Source organism: Hoplias malabaricus, chromosome 11 (assembly GCF_029633855.1).
Source record: "Hoplias malabaricus isolate fHopMal1 chromosome 11, fHopMal1.hap1, whole genome shotgun sequence".
NCBI lineage: Eukaryota > Metazoa > Chordata > Actinopteri > Characiformes > Erythrinidae > Hoplias > Hoplias malabaricus.
In genome coordinates, this window is record NC_089810.1 from 15,962,906 (window position 1) to 15,979,960 (window position 17,055).

The 17,055-nt window shown below is 37.3% G+C and overlaps 1 protein-coding gene across 1 annotated transcript in view; it reads right to left on the reverse strand.

Annotated features, from left to right (window-relative positions):
* Positions 1-17,055, reverse strand: part of spon1a (spondin 1a) — a 108,017-nt gene that overhangs the window by 16,991 nt on the left and 73,971 nt on the right. The window contains exon 7 of the mRNA XM_066685222.1: positions 5,299-5,363. Within this exon, the coding sequence (XP_066541319.1) occupies positions 5,299-5,363 (65 nt within the window). The remainder of the gene's footprint in view (positions 1-5,298; positions 5,364-17,055) is intronic.

Genomic DNA, 17,055 nt, shown 5'->3' on the forward strand with positions numbered 1-17,055 from the left:
GGTTGAAAATATTCTCTATAAACAAAAACAAAAACTACATTGAGTAAAAGAGGGCTGAGGGGAGAACCCAGAAGCAGAATGAAGTGGAACAAAGCTTTCCAACAGTCCAGAGACAAAAAGGGGGATTAAACCCCAATAGGTGACAATTGTGTTTGGTTTCATAAACAGCCCTAAAATCAGGCCTATGTTATTTAATCATTGGATGAATTTTCTTACGTGATAATTGCACTTTGATGGGTCCACCTACCCCCACCCCCCTCCACTGCCCCCTGATCCCTTCTCTCCCTCTCTGCCACTCTCTCTTTCTTTCATCAAAGCATTTTGTTGTGGCTGGCAGCACTAACTTGGTGCTGAGCAGTAATTGTTTCAGTAATCAGACATAAAATTGCTGTGTGATTGGAGATGTTGAAGTGCCAGTTTAAAGGAAACAAGCTAAGTGATTTTATCATGAAAAAACTGAAAAGGGGACCATTAAAATGACATAAAGAACCTTTCGGTCTATACATTTAGTGATTTTAGAGGAAGTAAAGTGTATAGCAAAGGTTAGCTTTTCCTCTGCTTGTGAGACTCACTCCTGACTTTCAACAGAGTCCACACAGGCTTCCGTTTGACCCCTGTACCGAAGACTAGGGTTAAAATGGTTAAAAGTTATCTGAGAAATTTTATTGGATGGAATTTGTTTTTTTTTTCCAAATTGCTGAACCCAGTGCACTATATCTATCTATCTATCTATCTATCTATCTATCTATCTATCTATCTATCTATCTATCTATATATCTATCTATCTAAACAATTTAAAGGTTAATGCATATCTGCTAAGAGGCATCATATCCCAAAATGTTGAATTGAAAGTAAATGAAATGAAAGTAGTTTATATGAGCCATTTGCTGTTGATATTTTGTGTTATAATAGACTGGAAAATATATAGCCTTTCCTTTTTAAATATCTTTAATAAGACTTCAGAAAGCATCCCACAGAGCAAATACACAAAGGTATAAAGTCTTAGCTCTGCCCTTGCCCCACACACACACCCAACCACACACACACACTTCACATAAAAAAAAAAAAGAGTTGTTAGTAGCAAACTGTGGTTATATTTCTTTCTTCAGGGCTTGATAACCCTCCCACCTCTTTCCCTTCCCTGGCAATTACAGCTCGCCTTTGTGTTGCCCCAATATGGTCGTCAAAGATAAAGCTAACACCTATGAGGATCCCCACAGAATGAGGAGGCAAACTGATGCTGGATTTGTGTGTGAGAGTGAGAGTGTGTGTGTGTGTGGTTGTGTGCGAGAGAGAGAGAGAGAGAGAGAGAAAATGTGTGTGTGTGTGTGTCACGCTGGCAGCAGGATTATGGAGCCAAACGTGTCGTTACACACTCTTATTAGAGTGCACGTAGGAGTGTGAAGAGAAACTACAGCTGCTGCTAATTCATTGTGTCCCTCTGGGGATAAACTAAGAACTAGCACCCACGTAACTGTCTTCAATGTGTCTTGCATCCATGTGAATGTACACAGTGCCAGAGGCAGTGACCACACATGATACTGCATTGCACCAAGTGCACAGGCACCTGCATGCAACAGAAAATAAAATGGAGAAGAATTCACTTTAAGGATTAGCATGTTAACATGTATAATGTTCTCTTACTGCTTGACCATATACACAACTCGACAGTACAAGTACTGCCAAAAAAACAAAACAAACAAACAAAACAGCAATTTGTAAATTTAACCTGAATTAATTAAAACACCCTCATTTTCTTTTGCTTTTTTTTCTTTTGCATTCTGAATTGTAATTGCAGCATGCAATGTATACAAGAAATATTGGTAAATGTTTGTGACAACAGTTAGAATTCATTTTCAACAGGTGTTCAGTACCAAATGAATATAAAAGGTTGATCCAGGAAAGGCCTGGAGAAATCTGGAGAAATGTGAAAGCATAAAATTCAAGTTGCCTGCAACCTTCAATTCCTTTAGACACCACTGAATTAAAAACTGTCAGGCTATTGTGATGTCAGCCTCAAGAATACATGTGGAAACACTGCAACAAAGTGAACACTGTACAGGACTGCTGCATCTGAAATGGATTGACGTACTGTGGAGACATACACTGTGGCTTGACAAGTTTAGAACATAAAACATAAAATACCATACTTGTTTGTAATAATGTAGTAATACTAATGTACTGGTATCAAATTAACACCACATTTCATCACTGCTAAATGCATCTTTGTTTTGATTTGGATTTCATATACTGTCCTAACTTTTTTTTTGGAACTGATAATTGCTATATGCAGTACATTACTGAAAAAGACCCAGACAGTATTATTTGTTAATGTCACGTCCATGCATACACACCCATGTACTTCAAATCATGCAGCTAATTTAAGACATTTCTTGAATTGACAACCCATTATTTCACTGTCTGCATGTCATCATACTGCTAATCAACTCAACTCAAGCCTTCCACAGCTTCTGGAAACTTCTCCAAAGAAGACTTTTCTTTGTTTTTTTTTCTTTCTCAAAAAAGAAAGCTACTGAGTCACAAGACGGCGTGGAAGGAAATAGACAGAAACAAAAAAGGACAGTGAAAGGTGAAAGTGCATTTCATTTTCACATTTGAAACATTTCTGTATGGCAGAAGAAAGATTCCAAAGTGACTGAGGTTTCTGGCAGTAAATAAGTCAAGTCTAGCTTTTCATGATACTTAGAGGAATGAAAACTTGAAACGGAAATATCTAGCATTGTTCAATAAAGCTGGAACTCAGCAGTGGACATAATTTTTGGCTGAGTGAAACTGGGCAACAATCTATAAACAGCACAAATCATCAGTTACATTATCTCTTATGAAAAAAGTGTTAAGCTGGTCTCCAGTCTGTACTGTGAAGTTACACTGTAGATGCTAATTTAATACTGGGGATTTTGCTGTGAAAAGAGGTGCAAACGATCTACAGAGGAGTGAAGCATATCAGCTGATACTTGTGTCAGCTCAGAACATACACTTGCCATGAGTCCAACTCTAAATACAATTTCAAGTGTCATACCACAGGATTGGAATGGTGCTTTTGACCCTTAGCTAATCACCCAAAATCAGTGGGGGTCTCATTGAGGAAATGTTATAAAATAATCACAGTAGATGATCCAACATCTAATCTCAAGTCTTCCCAAACCAGTAGCGGATGTTACTGCGGCATATAGAGAGAGACCTACCTGTTAATGTACATGATTTGAGAAGAAATGTTGGAAGAGCACGTGTCATGCGTTTTGATCATGCTGACTGAAGCTTATGGTATTAATATATGAACTCTAATATCACATCCTCAATAATCAACCAGTAATCATTATTAATTCAAAGTGATCCAAAAGTGCCACATTATGATAAAAGAAGTAGAAGTGCTATTATAACTGAACGCCTGAACTAGTGCCTCTTAAAGTTAGAACAGATTAAACATCTATTTGAACTCATGGGCTTCAGTATGTTTCAGACATTTCTAATTCAGCACATTTCACATCCTATTCTGGAGCCTCAAGAGAGTCAAAACTGATGATACGGACATCATATCTTTGGAAGCCACAGCTCTCTCCAAACCTCCATTAAGCAGTGAAGCAATACATGATTGGACATGAGAGCAGGAGAATATATTCCAGAGATTCATTGTTTTTCTTACGTTGTTAAATGTAATTATTTTTTCTCTAAAGGAAGAACATTTCTGTGGCTTAGTTGAGAAGCACAGGTTGAAGCTTTAAATTTGATGTTGTGATATATATGGGCCACAAGGTGCCCATTAACCTTAATAGCAAAAAATAGAAATAAATCACTCGGTTTTTCACTCAAAACACACACAGAGAGAGGGAGAGAGAGAGAGAGAGAGAGAGAGAGAGAGAGAGAGAGAGAGAGAGAGAGAGAGAGACTTTCTCTCTTTCTATTGGAGAGTTCACAACAAGGTCTTCACTCGGTACTGATTTATAAAATGGTACAGTTAACCCACACTCCCACCAGGCATGAGTTTCATTTAATAAAAAGCTCTGTACAGTAGACTTATTCATCTTTGTTTTTTGTGGGTTTGTTTTTTAGCTAAACTGTTTGTTCAGATCTCCAAACATATAGATAATTATGGTTTACCACCTTTTCTTTGTCTAAGATGCTTGACTGGGGGTTGAAAAGTGACAGGATTTAAAAAGATTTCGTAATGAAAACGTTTTAATATTTCTTTAATTTTTATTTCTTTATTTTTATTTTTTATTTTTTATATTGTGCTGATTAAATGATGAAAATTGGTCGTAGTCAATCTGTAGAGAGAATCATAATTTGGCATTCATCAACATTTCATATTCAGTAATGCAGCAATGCCATTAACTGAAGTTCTTTTAAGGTTTGATGAGTTTTACATTTTACATGATAAAGTGTGGTAGTGTAATTATACCTAGAGTATTGTATAATTTTAGCCCCGTCTGAAGGCACTAGGGAGCATACCCGGAATCACTGTGCACAAGGCAGGAACACACCCTGGAGGAGGGGTCAGTCCTTCGCAGGACGACACAAACTCACACATTCATTCACAAACAGTTTTGAGTACTGTCCTGCACCCAGAGGAAACCCACGCAGACACAGGAAGAACACACCAAACTCCTCACAGTCACCCGGAGCAGGGCTCGAGCCCACAACTGCAGGTCCCTGTGATATTACGTAAACAATTTTTTAAATATATGTTTATATATGTTTTTAATGTTAAAATAATTTCCCCTGCTCAAGGCCCAGTAAATATGTTCACAGAGTTTGTGCTAATTTAGATCGCATTTGCATTGTAGGCATAAGATGAAATTAACTTCCCTTCATATAAACAAAAGAGCAAGCTAATTAGACATCACTAATATGATTGCTTCTTTGCATCACTCTTTTTAAAGATGCCGGCAGTGCTCTGTGTGTCATTGAGGAGAGACAATTTTCTCTGTTAGCACAAACATTTATGTCTTGCTATAAACTCAATCTACACAAGCAAACATGTAAACAAGCATAAAGGACACACATCACACACAGGAGCTGCACCTTATGGATGAATCCTTACAATCTCATCAAAGCGGGCGAAAGCTGCCTAGGGAGATTTAGAACTAAAAGCTTCTGCAAATGGCAAGAGCACACAGGGTTCAAACGTGCCAAGAGATAAACAAGTTTTCAAGAAGAGTGCTGATGGAAGTTTGTTTTACATGTTTTTCAGTGAAGAGTTGCAAAGAGCTGTTTGTGCGTCCTCTCTATCTCTCTCTTTCACGTACACACACAAAGGTGGCAAATAATGGTACTTACACATTCAGAGGCTGCCAGGCAGGCCACTGGGCCTTCATCTTAATGACCGTCAATACTTCATCACCCTTTGAGAGAGAGGAAAAAAAAGGCACATAAATAAACACAGAAAAGAAACTCCCTAGAGCTGCTAAGATTCATTGCATCTGTGCTCTTAACATGACACAGTACAGGGGAACACCAGATCTTTAATACTTTCATTCTCAGTCTCTCTTTCTCTTATTTTCACCCATCTCTCTCCATCTCTCTTCTGCTCCTTTCATCCATTTCTCCGCATCTTTTCTCTTTCAGCATCTTTCAATCTCATCCTCTATCCCCATTTCTATTTCTCACTCTATTCATACTGAATAATCCCTCTCTCTGCATTTATTTTGCTATTTTTTCTTTCTCTCCATTCCCTCTCCTTTCTATCTTTCTTTCAGTTTCTACACCACTGGTCCTCTTTGCTGAAGGAATGATGGCGTCAGAGGCTCATAACGTCTATATAAATATTTAATCAAATGCTCAAGGCATCCAGGTCATCTGTGTCACACTATGTCTATTACAGAGGAGGAGTGAGGGAAGTGAGAGAGAGAGAGAGAGAGAGAGAGAGAGAGAGAGAGAGAGAGAGAGAGTTTCTCTCTTTCTATTGGAGAGTTCACAACAAGGTTTTCACTCTGTACTGACTTTTAAAATGGTACAGTGGACCCAGCTACAATCAAAGCTCCTTAGATATTCTTGTAAGCCAGAGCTGGCAGGGTACTCTTCTTAGCATCACTTTGAAGAGACTCTGTCTAATGTTACAGACTATGTTTACATGATTCTGTAAGATTAGTCTTAAACTTCATATGTAACTTCTGTCTTCACTATTAAAGTTTCAAGGAACATGAGCATAAATAATTAAATACATTTTTAATTTGTACAATATTAAATTAAATATACCCTCAGGAGGATGGTACACATTTTGAGCAGAGATATGACAGGAGAGCAGGGTCAACTTACCCACCCAGACAGCAGTCATTTGAGCTCATATGGCAAACTGCTATTACATTAATTTTTGGAAACAAATAGATATCTGTGAATCATTTTACAACTAAACATAGTATATTAAGACATCAAAAAAGGTATTTTGACTCTTCAAAATCTGTAATATGTCTGGTTACACAAAGTAATGTTAAGTCTTGCCATAGTGCCCCCAGCCTTGAATATCTGAGCAACCTCAAAGGTTCAAACTCCAAATGAAAGGGTTAGATGCTTAAACCGCTGGACCACTCAGAACTGGATTTCAAAGAATCACAGGAAAAGCATGTTTCCACGAATATTAAACCATATAAAATATGTGCCACAACCACCAGTAAATGACAAAAACACAGCTCTAATCAGAAGGGGATTTAGTTAGGTTCACTCTTTATATGAGAATGCCCTGAACTATGGTTATACTTTTTGCAGAGTCAGGAATTTGCTAAAATCTCTCCAACCATACTGGAGTTAATATGCAAGTTGGTGTAGGGGGTGCAGAAAACATCCATTAAGACTACCCAGGAAGCTTCTTCTGAGCAGCTTGTTTGACTCATTTTGGAAGCAGCCGTGACAGTCTTAATCATAAAGTGAAAAACAACAGAATGCGAGTGGCCCAGTGGCATAGCAGCCCATTTATTTCCACAAGTATTCATTATGCACGCAGTTTATGACATCACATTTCCTCTGTAATGAATCTTGGGCAAGGCCAAGAACTGTTGGATGTTGGCACAGACATAAACCATGATGAATTGTGCATGATACACGCATTGTTTTCCAGAATAAAAGGAGTATGATATACTGCACTGTGTACAGTTGGTCTGTAGCCTTCCTGATATATGAGTCTTAAGGAAAGAGTCACACTTTTCAGAATATATGGAGATATTGTTCAATTAAACATGTATCGCCATTTTATGATTAAGGGACCAATATAAATGTTCCAAAATTTGAAATTGGTAGTAGATTCCAAGAATTATTAATCCATCTTACAGCCCAGATTTTTCACAGAGTGATTTTTATCTGCTTCCAATTATTATTTTTTTTATTTCTTTTTGAGTTAAGATGAAAATGGATCTTATTTCTTTCAGGGTATTCAACTATAGAAGCCTGGAAGTGTAAGAAAGTTGAAAGTGAATTGCTGAAACTAAGTTTTATTACATTATTGGATTTTTTTTTGGTTGGTACAACAGACAAATATCAGATAATGTTTTTTTTTTTCCTGAAGAGCTAAGTGCTAAAAATTAGCATGCTGCACCTGCTTTTAAGCAAAGGGAGCAGTCCAACTCAGTCTGCCACTGCAGAGACAAGTTTGTGGGCCATCATACAGCCACAGGTGAGAGAAAATTTTCAGCTGTCCTTCATTGTAAATATATCAATTGTAAATAATAAATAACAACTGAACAAATTGTCTCAATTTATTCATAACACTGTGACCAGTAGGCAGCAGGGTAAAAAATTCTGAGGGTCAAACTGGCATAGCTTGCTAAATGTTAGCAAATATTTCTTTCTTTTTCTGTGTTTTATTTCATACCTAAAATGATACATGTATGAAAATGCAGGCATCCAGTCTTTCACATGATGATCGGTGTACAGGAGTGATGAACTTCAGGGCTTATCTTATTTAATTTAGTTTTACTTGGTCATTATGCTTGGTCATTATAATGTTTTGCAATATGCAGTCTTCCTTTGTGCTCAACATCCAATTTCCTCTTGAGCTAGAAAGCTCAAGCAAAATTATTTTCCCTTTGCCTTGTTGATGGGGATCTTTTTTGATCATGGTGCAGGTGTGGATAAGATTTTGGTGTAGTGAACTGCGTAACAACACTGCTCTCTACCCAAAAGACTAGGATTCACACACACTGCATGAAGCAGGCCCTCCCATTACTGTTACATTGCCTTTGCACTGCCAAACGATTATTTTACAATGACCACTAGTCACAGTTCTGACATTCCCAGGGCTATTGTCCCCACAAATGACCACCCAGGCTGGGTCTTAATCCAAACAGATCAGTGTGGAATTAAACAGCATTAATTAGACCTCTGAATGGACTTGCCTTAAGATTTCTGACCATGCTTCTGCAAAGCGCTCCACCACACAATGGGAAGTCGGTGAACAGAGCCTTGGCAGGAAATACATTATTCATGAAAGGGCTTTCAAATGCCTTTGAGGTTGCTCTTTGCATTGACTCTTCCTGTGAGCTATGGCAGTGATTGAAACGGTGTAGGATAATCTCGGTGACTCTCTCCCAGTGCTCCGCAGAAGCATGCAGAAGCACTTGTCACTGATAAAGCCATTTCAGTATACATTCAAAGTTCCTCACAAACTCGGCTCATTGTATCTTCTTTATTATATTTTTTTCAATGCATTTCTGCCTGTGAATGGTGACAGTTAACAGAGTTACCAAGGGTAATAGCTTCACTGGAATGAATTTATTTCATACAAGCTTCACTTGTATGAAATAAATGAACAAATTAGTTTTTAATCAAGTGGTAAATGAGATTCTGTCATAAATACCATATGCACTATCTTTCACTGATATTGTGTTTAATACAACAAACCCATTGGAGATTGTTCTGCAAATACAGCTGTTGAGCTGAGCTAGTTAAACATGCTCAGTGATGCATGTAGATATCATGTTCATTCTGTAGGATATCTTTTAGGTTTCTGACACCAGACAAAACAACTTTAGGTTTTGGGAAGAGTCCACTCATGCTAATCTAAAACTGTAGATGATACTGTTCATGTAACATTTGCAATTCCATTCTTCATTAATAGATTAATTTTTGTTTCAATGTCAAATACAAAAGCAATATATAAAAATCCAAAGTGTTTATTGTGGTCTTTCCTTTGCCCATAATTAAGCTTGAACTCACTGTGTCACTGTCTTGAACCTGTTGTCCACTTCAGTTTAACACACTGTCACAAAGAAGCATGAACATTTGGCTTTTATTAATAACCATTTACTGTGGTTGGTTTCCACACTGTTGCCCACCTAAAAGCATACTCTTAATGATATAGACCTCATTTCATTTGAAGTTATTAACACACAGCATTGCAAAACGAAGATGTCAAAGTTTGCAAAAACAACAAGGCAACATATGTTGCTTCAATTCAAAAACAGAGTCTAAATCAGCAGAAGACAGGATCTACAGAAATCAGTGACCAGCTAAAGATCTGATCCTTGATCTCTCTGCTTTTCCTAGAGAACATTTCTACATTACTATTATCCTGATTGAAGACATGTCATTGGCTTTAAAGGCAATCTTCTAGCAGGGCTTTGGGGCAAAATCAAAACCAAAATTGCCTCCACAAAAAACTGCAATTGTCTGCACTCAGCTGTTTCTGCTTGGCACATAGATATAATGAGAGGTTTCACAAGCAGATCTCACGCAGAGACAGGGAGCTCTCTTGCATTATTATGCAACACCATCTGTCAACATGCAAACATCACAGCACATATTCTAGATATAACTATCCTCACTATCCTCCTGGTCAAGTGGATTTATTCCATTTCTCAGAAATCTCATCCAGCACAGCATGAAATTTGAAAAAAAAAAAAAACATTTCTATTTACCTATAGGAGAAATAATATGTCTAAATCTCTGGGCAAGAAAATGACATATATATATATATATATATATATATATATATATATATATATATTATATATTGCTTTAGTTCAATAGAACACAAGCATAAAGCTGTTTTGTTGTGATTACAGAGACATAGGTCAGTACACATTCTGAGAAAAAAAAAATGCATCTTTGGTTGGGATTGTTTACTATGAAGTTCCAAGTTTGCAGTTCCAATAATAACAATCAATACCATCTTACATTAACTTTTATGAGCTCATAATAAATCCTCTTGTTTAAAAATAAAAATAAAACACCATTACTAGTTAATTCTGGTATGGGACTGGATCAACTGGTTCATGATGTTTGACCATCCCAACAACATCCATATGACAAAATATGCTAGTTATGTTCTTAGCTGGCCTTAGCTGGCCAGGGTTAGATGGTAGAATGAGGTTAGATGGTAGAATCAAGTGTGTGAGCAAATGCAGTACTAAATTCACTATGTAATTACTACAGTGACTGGGGATAAGCTATCACTGACAAAAAAAAAGAAAGAAAAAAGTGTCAGAGTGATCAGATAGCACTCTTGTAGTTGGAATTCAGAATGCTTCATTATGCGATATTAAACAAATGGAGGCAGAATTTGAGGCAGGGCTCTATGCACAAGTAAAGGGTTATTCCTGCACTAGAGCTTCCAGAAAGTACCAGCTCCCCACTGCACTAGAATGCACTCTGAACTGATAACCACATTTCTAAGCTTCTGCAGCCCATGCCCCAGCCACTTTAAAATCCATTTGATTTAATTGAGGGAGCATGATTCATTTTTCTGAGAGAACGAGGGAGGGCCCCCACTGTTACCTTCATCCTGTTGGGGAGAGAAAATGCATTAGAAATCCCTTCTTATTGTCCCTCAATGGGAATGCACCACAATAGGGCTATGGTAACATTGTGGATGAAATGGATGTATTTTGAGTGAAAATTATACTTCATTTCAGGAAAAAGAGAAAAAAAGAGTAAGACTCCTAAACTCTCTGAGTCACCTGGACATGTGCTTTTACCCAGAAAGATATGAAAGAGAATAATTTTTGCCAAGACATTCTATTGAGGAGGGTATTAACAGTTCTGGTAAAAAGCATACTAGCAAATGTCAAAAGAAAAGGTACAAACACAGAGTCCTAATTGCAACAGTTGGATTATATGAGAAAGTATTTTGTTGCAAAATCAGATTACATTTACACCTTCCTCTTTTCATCTTAGCACAGGCCTTTCCAGGAGCAGCAAGGTTGCCAGGTTGCTTCAACAACGAAACAAAAAAATGCATGGGGGAAAAAAGGAAACACTAGGAAAGCTACCTCTCATATGCACTAAGAGCACAGCAAACACGAGGCTGTATTAAAGAAAGGAAAGCACTAGTGATTATCCATCCATCCATTATCTGTAACCGCTTATCCAATTTAGGGTCACGGGGGGTCCAGAGCCTACCTGGAATCATTGGGCGCAAGGCGTGAATACACCCTGGAGGGGACACCAGTCCCTCACAGGGCAACACAGACACACACACATTCACTCACGGATACTTTCGAATCGCCAATCAACCTGCAACGTGCGTTTTTGGACTGTGGGAGGAAACCGGAGCACCCGGAGGAAACCCACGCGGACACGGGGAGAACTCCTCACAGACAGCCACCCGGAGCGGGAATCGAACCCACAACCTCCAGGCCCCTGGAGCTGTGTGACTGCGACACTACCTGTTGCGCCACCGTGCCGCGCTAGTGATTATCATATAGCAAAAAAAAAAAAAAAAAAAAAAAAAAAAAACTGGGATGTGTATGTATGGCTGTGACATGAATACATAAAGAATCAGAAACACACTTGCAGTCACAGTTATGTAACTTTATACCCACCTCTGTTGTAAGTATAATGGGCAACTAAGAAATCACTTTAGAAACTGCTGCAATAGAACAATACCCTATTTATATCACAGGTATTCTTCTCTTATTCGTGAGATTTCTTTTGTGTTCGTCTGTACAAGTGTTTTATGGTATATCCAAGTAGCAACAAAAAAATTGAGAACTTGGTGTGCAGCTTATAATGTATACATTTGTGAATGTGTGTGATTTTGTGATGATGTAGATGTAGTATGAAGATGTAGTATATTTCAAAAATGTGTGTGTTACAGAGAGAAAAAAAAAAAAAAAGAGAGAGAGAGAGAGAGAGAGAGAGAGAGAGAGAGAGAGAGAGAGAGAGAGAGAGAGAGAGAGAGAGATAACCTGGCATAACCAGGATTTTTTATAAGGAACCTGGTTACAACTCGAGGGCAGCAGCTAGCAAGCTTTGCCCCGGGGACACAGCTCAACTCCATGAATCTGAAAGTATGTGAAGTATGTTTCTTTCCTGAGAAATCTAAATAGACAAAAATCAGAAATGAAAACACTAAATACTGAACAAATTATATTTATGTATTTGTCTATTCACATTTCACAGGAAGGGCTTTTTGCAAGCTGCATTTTTCTGTTACATTTTTTAATTTAGATGGATTCCAAATGTGTGGACTACCTAAACCCTTGTGTGCAGGTGTATGTGCATGTGTTAGGTGGCATTGATGAAAGCATTTCATTGCAACTCCCAAGCCCTTTTTGAAGCACCCCCATTTCAAACTGTATTCCCATGACCAAATGTAACTGCTGTTTGCTCTTATTGCAGCATAAACTCATGCACAAGAAAATCTGATACTATAATTATATATCTGTAAAATGAGATGTTCTAGAGTACATCAATATAAATTCTCCTCAATTCCAACAACATTCCACAATACCCAGTGAATGCTAACAGAAAAAGTGAAATTTTTCTAATGAAATCTAGTGAATCCTAGTGAAATTATTATTTATAATTTACTCAGTGGAGGGAGCTGAGAGAGACATAAGGACACAAGACTGATGCATTCTCCTTGTTTGAGTAGTAAGTAAAACCACGTTGCTGCACTTTCTTGGTTTGTTACTGTGTTAGTTAGCGAGACATTTTGTTGAACAAATGTTAACTCGATTATTGAGAGCAACTGGGCAGTAAGTCATTGTGTACAGCTGCTAAGTTTAGTTTAGTTACACATTGTGTCAGTGGAACTCAAGCTTTGTTGCCAAGCTTAGTTATAATCAGGTTTTTGAGAGCTACAGATGAACGTGGGCCAGTGGTAGCACCTGCTAACTTTAGCACTAGTCATCATTGCAGGTAATAAGTGCTTCTTTGATACATTTTATTGTTGTAATAACGAGGCCCAGTACATATTTTGAGTGATATTTAGCTTTATCATGTAGTCAACATTTTATTCAATCACACCCATTCCCCAGGCTCAACGCTCTAACAGTTTAGCAAACAGTGCAAAGAGAGGGAGAGAGAGTGTGTTTATCACTAGAAGAACTGAGAGCTGTTGACCAGTGTGAATATCTGTCAAAGGGGTTTTGTGTGTGTGTGTGTGTGTGTGTGTGTGTGTGAGTGAGTGAGTGAGAGAGAGAGAGAGAGAGAGAGAGAGAGAGAGAGAGAGAGAGAGAGAGAGAGAGAGAGAGAGATTGGTGTGTATTGATGTCACAATAGTACTGTAAGTGTTAATTACACTAAGCAACAGGTAGGGGGAGCCCAGGTGACCAAAAATCCAGTTCTTACATAGTATTCCTTTAGGGCTGATATAATGCATTTTAGCAACTAGTGCATTGTCCCCAGTTCTCACCTTTATTGTATACTGTTCACAATGAAGAGGGTAAAGAACACCTCTTTTCTAATGTTAGGCATATGAATCTTATTCAGGATCAATAGACAGCATTACTCTATTGGCAATACATTATATTACTTTCATCTCAGCAGCTTAATGTAGTATTGAATCTTCCTCTCTTTGGAGAGAGTGAGCAACATCAATTACCCAAACAAAGTCACAAGCGAACATCAGTAAGGAGGTTATTTTAGTCAGAAGATGAAAAGAAAGAAATTAAAAGAGAAAAGTACAAAGTCAGTTCCAAAAACAGTAAGCGGTGATTAATTAGTCAAATATAACTTGTATTCAGAAGTAATAGTCAAAGATGATGTAAGAATACATGGTATAAATCCTGCCTCCGGGTGTGGTCTACTTATGAGTAAAGTTCAACGTTTGCCACTTTGCTAGAAAAACACTAGCAAATCATTCTGCAGGTTAAAGTATTTTAAGTATTTGACCTTCTACACTGCATGATATCATTAAAATATTCAGGAAATCTGGGGAAATCCCTACATAAAAATTAAGGAGTAAAATACAACAACGAAAGCCCAGCATAATTCCAAAATAGTCAATTAATAGCATTAACAGTTAATGCAATTTTTTATTAATTGCTGACAAAATATTTTGCAGTAACATTTTTGATGAAAATGTTCAAAAATATACAAGAAATTTCATAAGGAAGTGAGATTCAAGCTTTCACTTAACAGTTAAATATAATCATATTTGAAAGCTCTCCAGTTTTATTAGCATGCAATTGGGTAATGAAATTCTAGCACCAGAAAGGGGAGGGAAGAAGCCTTATATGAAACGAATAAGAGATTATGCAAGGGAACCAAAGGCGAGGAAATCTCAGGGGTTAAATAAGTGAGATATGCATTTACTGAGAGTGGTGTGAGTGGGAAGCACAGGAATGAAAGGAAAGTGTTCACAGACATCCTCTGAGTAATCTAAATGGACAAAGTGATCACTGGTATTTAAGACCCAGACGTGGCACTGTAACGACACTTATCAGTGACAGTAAAGCTGCCATCCAAATTTTGCTTCCTCTCTGGGGAGGCGCCAGCATTCATCTTGGTAAAGCTTTAAGTGTGAAGGGCATTAACAGCCTATAGTAGAAGCTTCTTGGCAGGAAGGAGCTTGTTAATCTCAGAAGACAGAGGACATCAGAACATAACACAAAGCCTCCTGAAATGACTATGAACAGCAGCAATTGTGAGAAAACCTTAAGACTGTCTACAGTCAAATTTGAGCATTCAAATGTACCCTTGGAGGGAGAAGGGATGAAGAAATATCCAATACTGTTCACTAGATTCAAACTAGAGATGGAAGAATACCACTTATTCTCTAATACCAACACTGAAACGCTGATTATCAGTCTATACAAATGCTGAGCTTTAAAATGTGCTACTTATATATAATTTTAAGATGAGCATCTAAAAAGGCTAACATGTACAAACTACTTAAATATTATCATTAGCCCAAAGGAAAAATCCAGAGCTAAAGAAGGCAACAGACCTAAAGAAGAGAGTATATAGCCACTGTCCATTTTTTTTTTCTTTTTCCACTGTTTAAAATGTTCTGGCAAAATGGAATATATTGACTGAAAGAAATGAAGACATTACCTCTACATTAGCCTGGCTTATTAACTCACACATCTTGTTTCTGGAAAATATTGGAAGTAATAAAATTCAACAGAAACAATAATGTGAGAAAAAATAATAATTATCTTGAACCTTTTAACAATTTAACTGACAAAAGTACAAAGAAAAGATATTCTGTGCTTTCATTGGGTAACTAGATTTTTGTTGAAATAAGTAAAGCAAGCAGGCAAAAAAAAAAAAAAAAAAAGCTATAGACATGTTAACCACTATCTTACATCACCTACCCTTTTAATTACATTTTTTAAATCATCTGGGAACAGATGATACTAATCTATGCAGTTTTGCATATGTAATTTATGGCCATTAGTGCTTGATATAAGTCTTCATATGCTATACACTCTGTAATGACTTTTGTCTGATTCACTTTCTCATAATGTGCCACAAGGAAAAGATCTGGTCTGCAGGTAGTACAGTCAAGCACACACATATATATATACACACACACACAGTCTACAAAGCTACATATGTGCAAAATGTGACCTGGTATTTTCTTGCTGAAATAACCATGGACTTCCTGGAAAAAAAAACATTTCCTTTTTAGCACTGTGTATCTATCTATAACACATCAAAAATAACTTTACACATATACAAGTGAACCATGCAATGGGTGCTGATACAAAATGAACGTTTGCCAAAAACAACTTGGAGCATTGGCTCATCTGACCACAGCACACATTCAATTAAAAACCTGAGATGAGCTTGGGCCCAAAGAAATTGTCATTGTTTGATATATAAAAATGAATATATGGCTTATTCCTTGAGTAATAGTTTCAGGGTGCAGTGCCTAATGAAGCAGCGGACTGTTAAGTAACAATAATGAATCCATGTGGCTGAATTAATCACACCAGAATAAAGGTTTAACATGCTATGCCATCTGAGGGCTCAAAGCTGATACATATACAATATTGTTTTCCAGTCTGCAAGGACTGAGATTTGTCTGTATACCCTGAATGTTTTCACTATATTGTGTGTGCTCTTGCTGAATTCTTCCTAAACATGCTTTAAGAAATATTCTTTTTGAACAATCAGACCATTTTTTTTACTCAAACGTGCTCCTTTTATACCTTAAGTTGGAATATTTCACAACATTGTAAATAGCTTTTCTAATAACTTTTCACTCTTATTTGGCCCCTGTTCACTCAAATTTTTAATGTTTAATTATGTTTAGAAGTTGAAATTTAGTATCATTTTGTAACTTGTAAAGTCACTTGTAAGGTTTTGGAGAAAAACAGTTTTGTTTATGATGGACATATGATAGACACAAGAGCCGATTCCAGCAGTTCACCAGACAAAGAATCAGTATGTGGACAATTTTATTGCAGCTAAGTTCTTTGTTTAAAAGGAGAAGATTTAAATGCCAAAGCTGTGAAAAAAATCCTCTCACAATTACAATGATGAATCATTTTGTCAAGCAGTCATTAAACAAAAATAAGGCAAGGAGTCAGCTCTCAGAACTATGCTCTGACATTTAACAATGTCTGGGACTTTTACCCACAGACTGAGCAATGCATTATTCTCATTTCAGCACAGTGGTACTGTCAAATATGATTTCCTGACATGAATACGGCTTACTGTGCATTTCTGATTGCAGACCTATTTCCATTTTATGCTAGAAATGGTTATGGTTAAGATCTGCGATTGGAAACTGTCTAGGAAAGAGCACAGAGATGCAGCTGTACATTTTCCTGGGAGTGACTGCAGTAGGGATGAGCAGGAATATTTCACATGCTGCTCCAGCCAAGTCCACACTGGCAGCTTCTGGAATATATCTGTAATATTACAGCT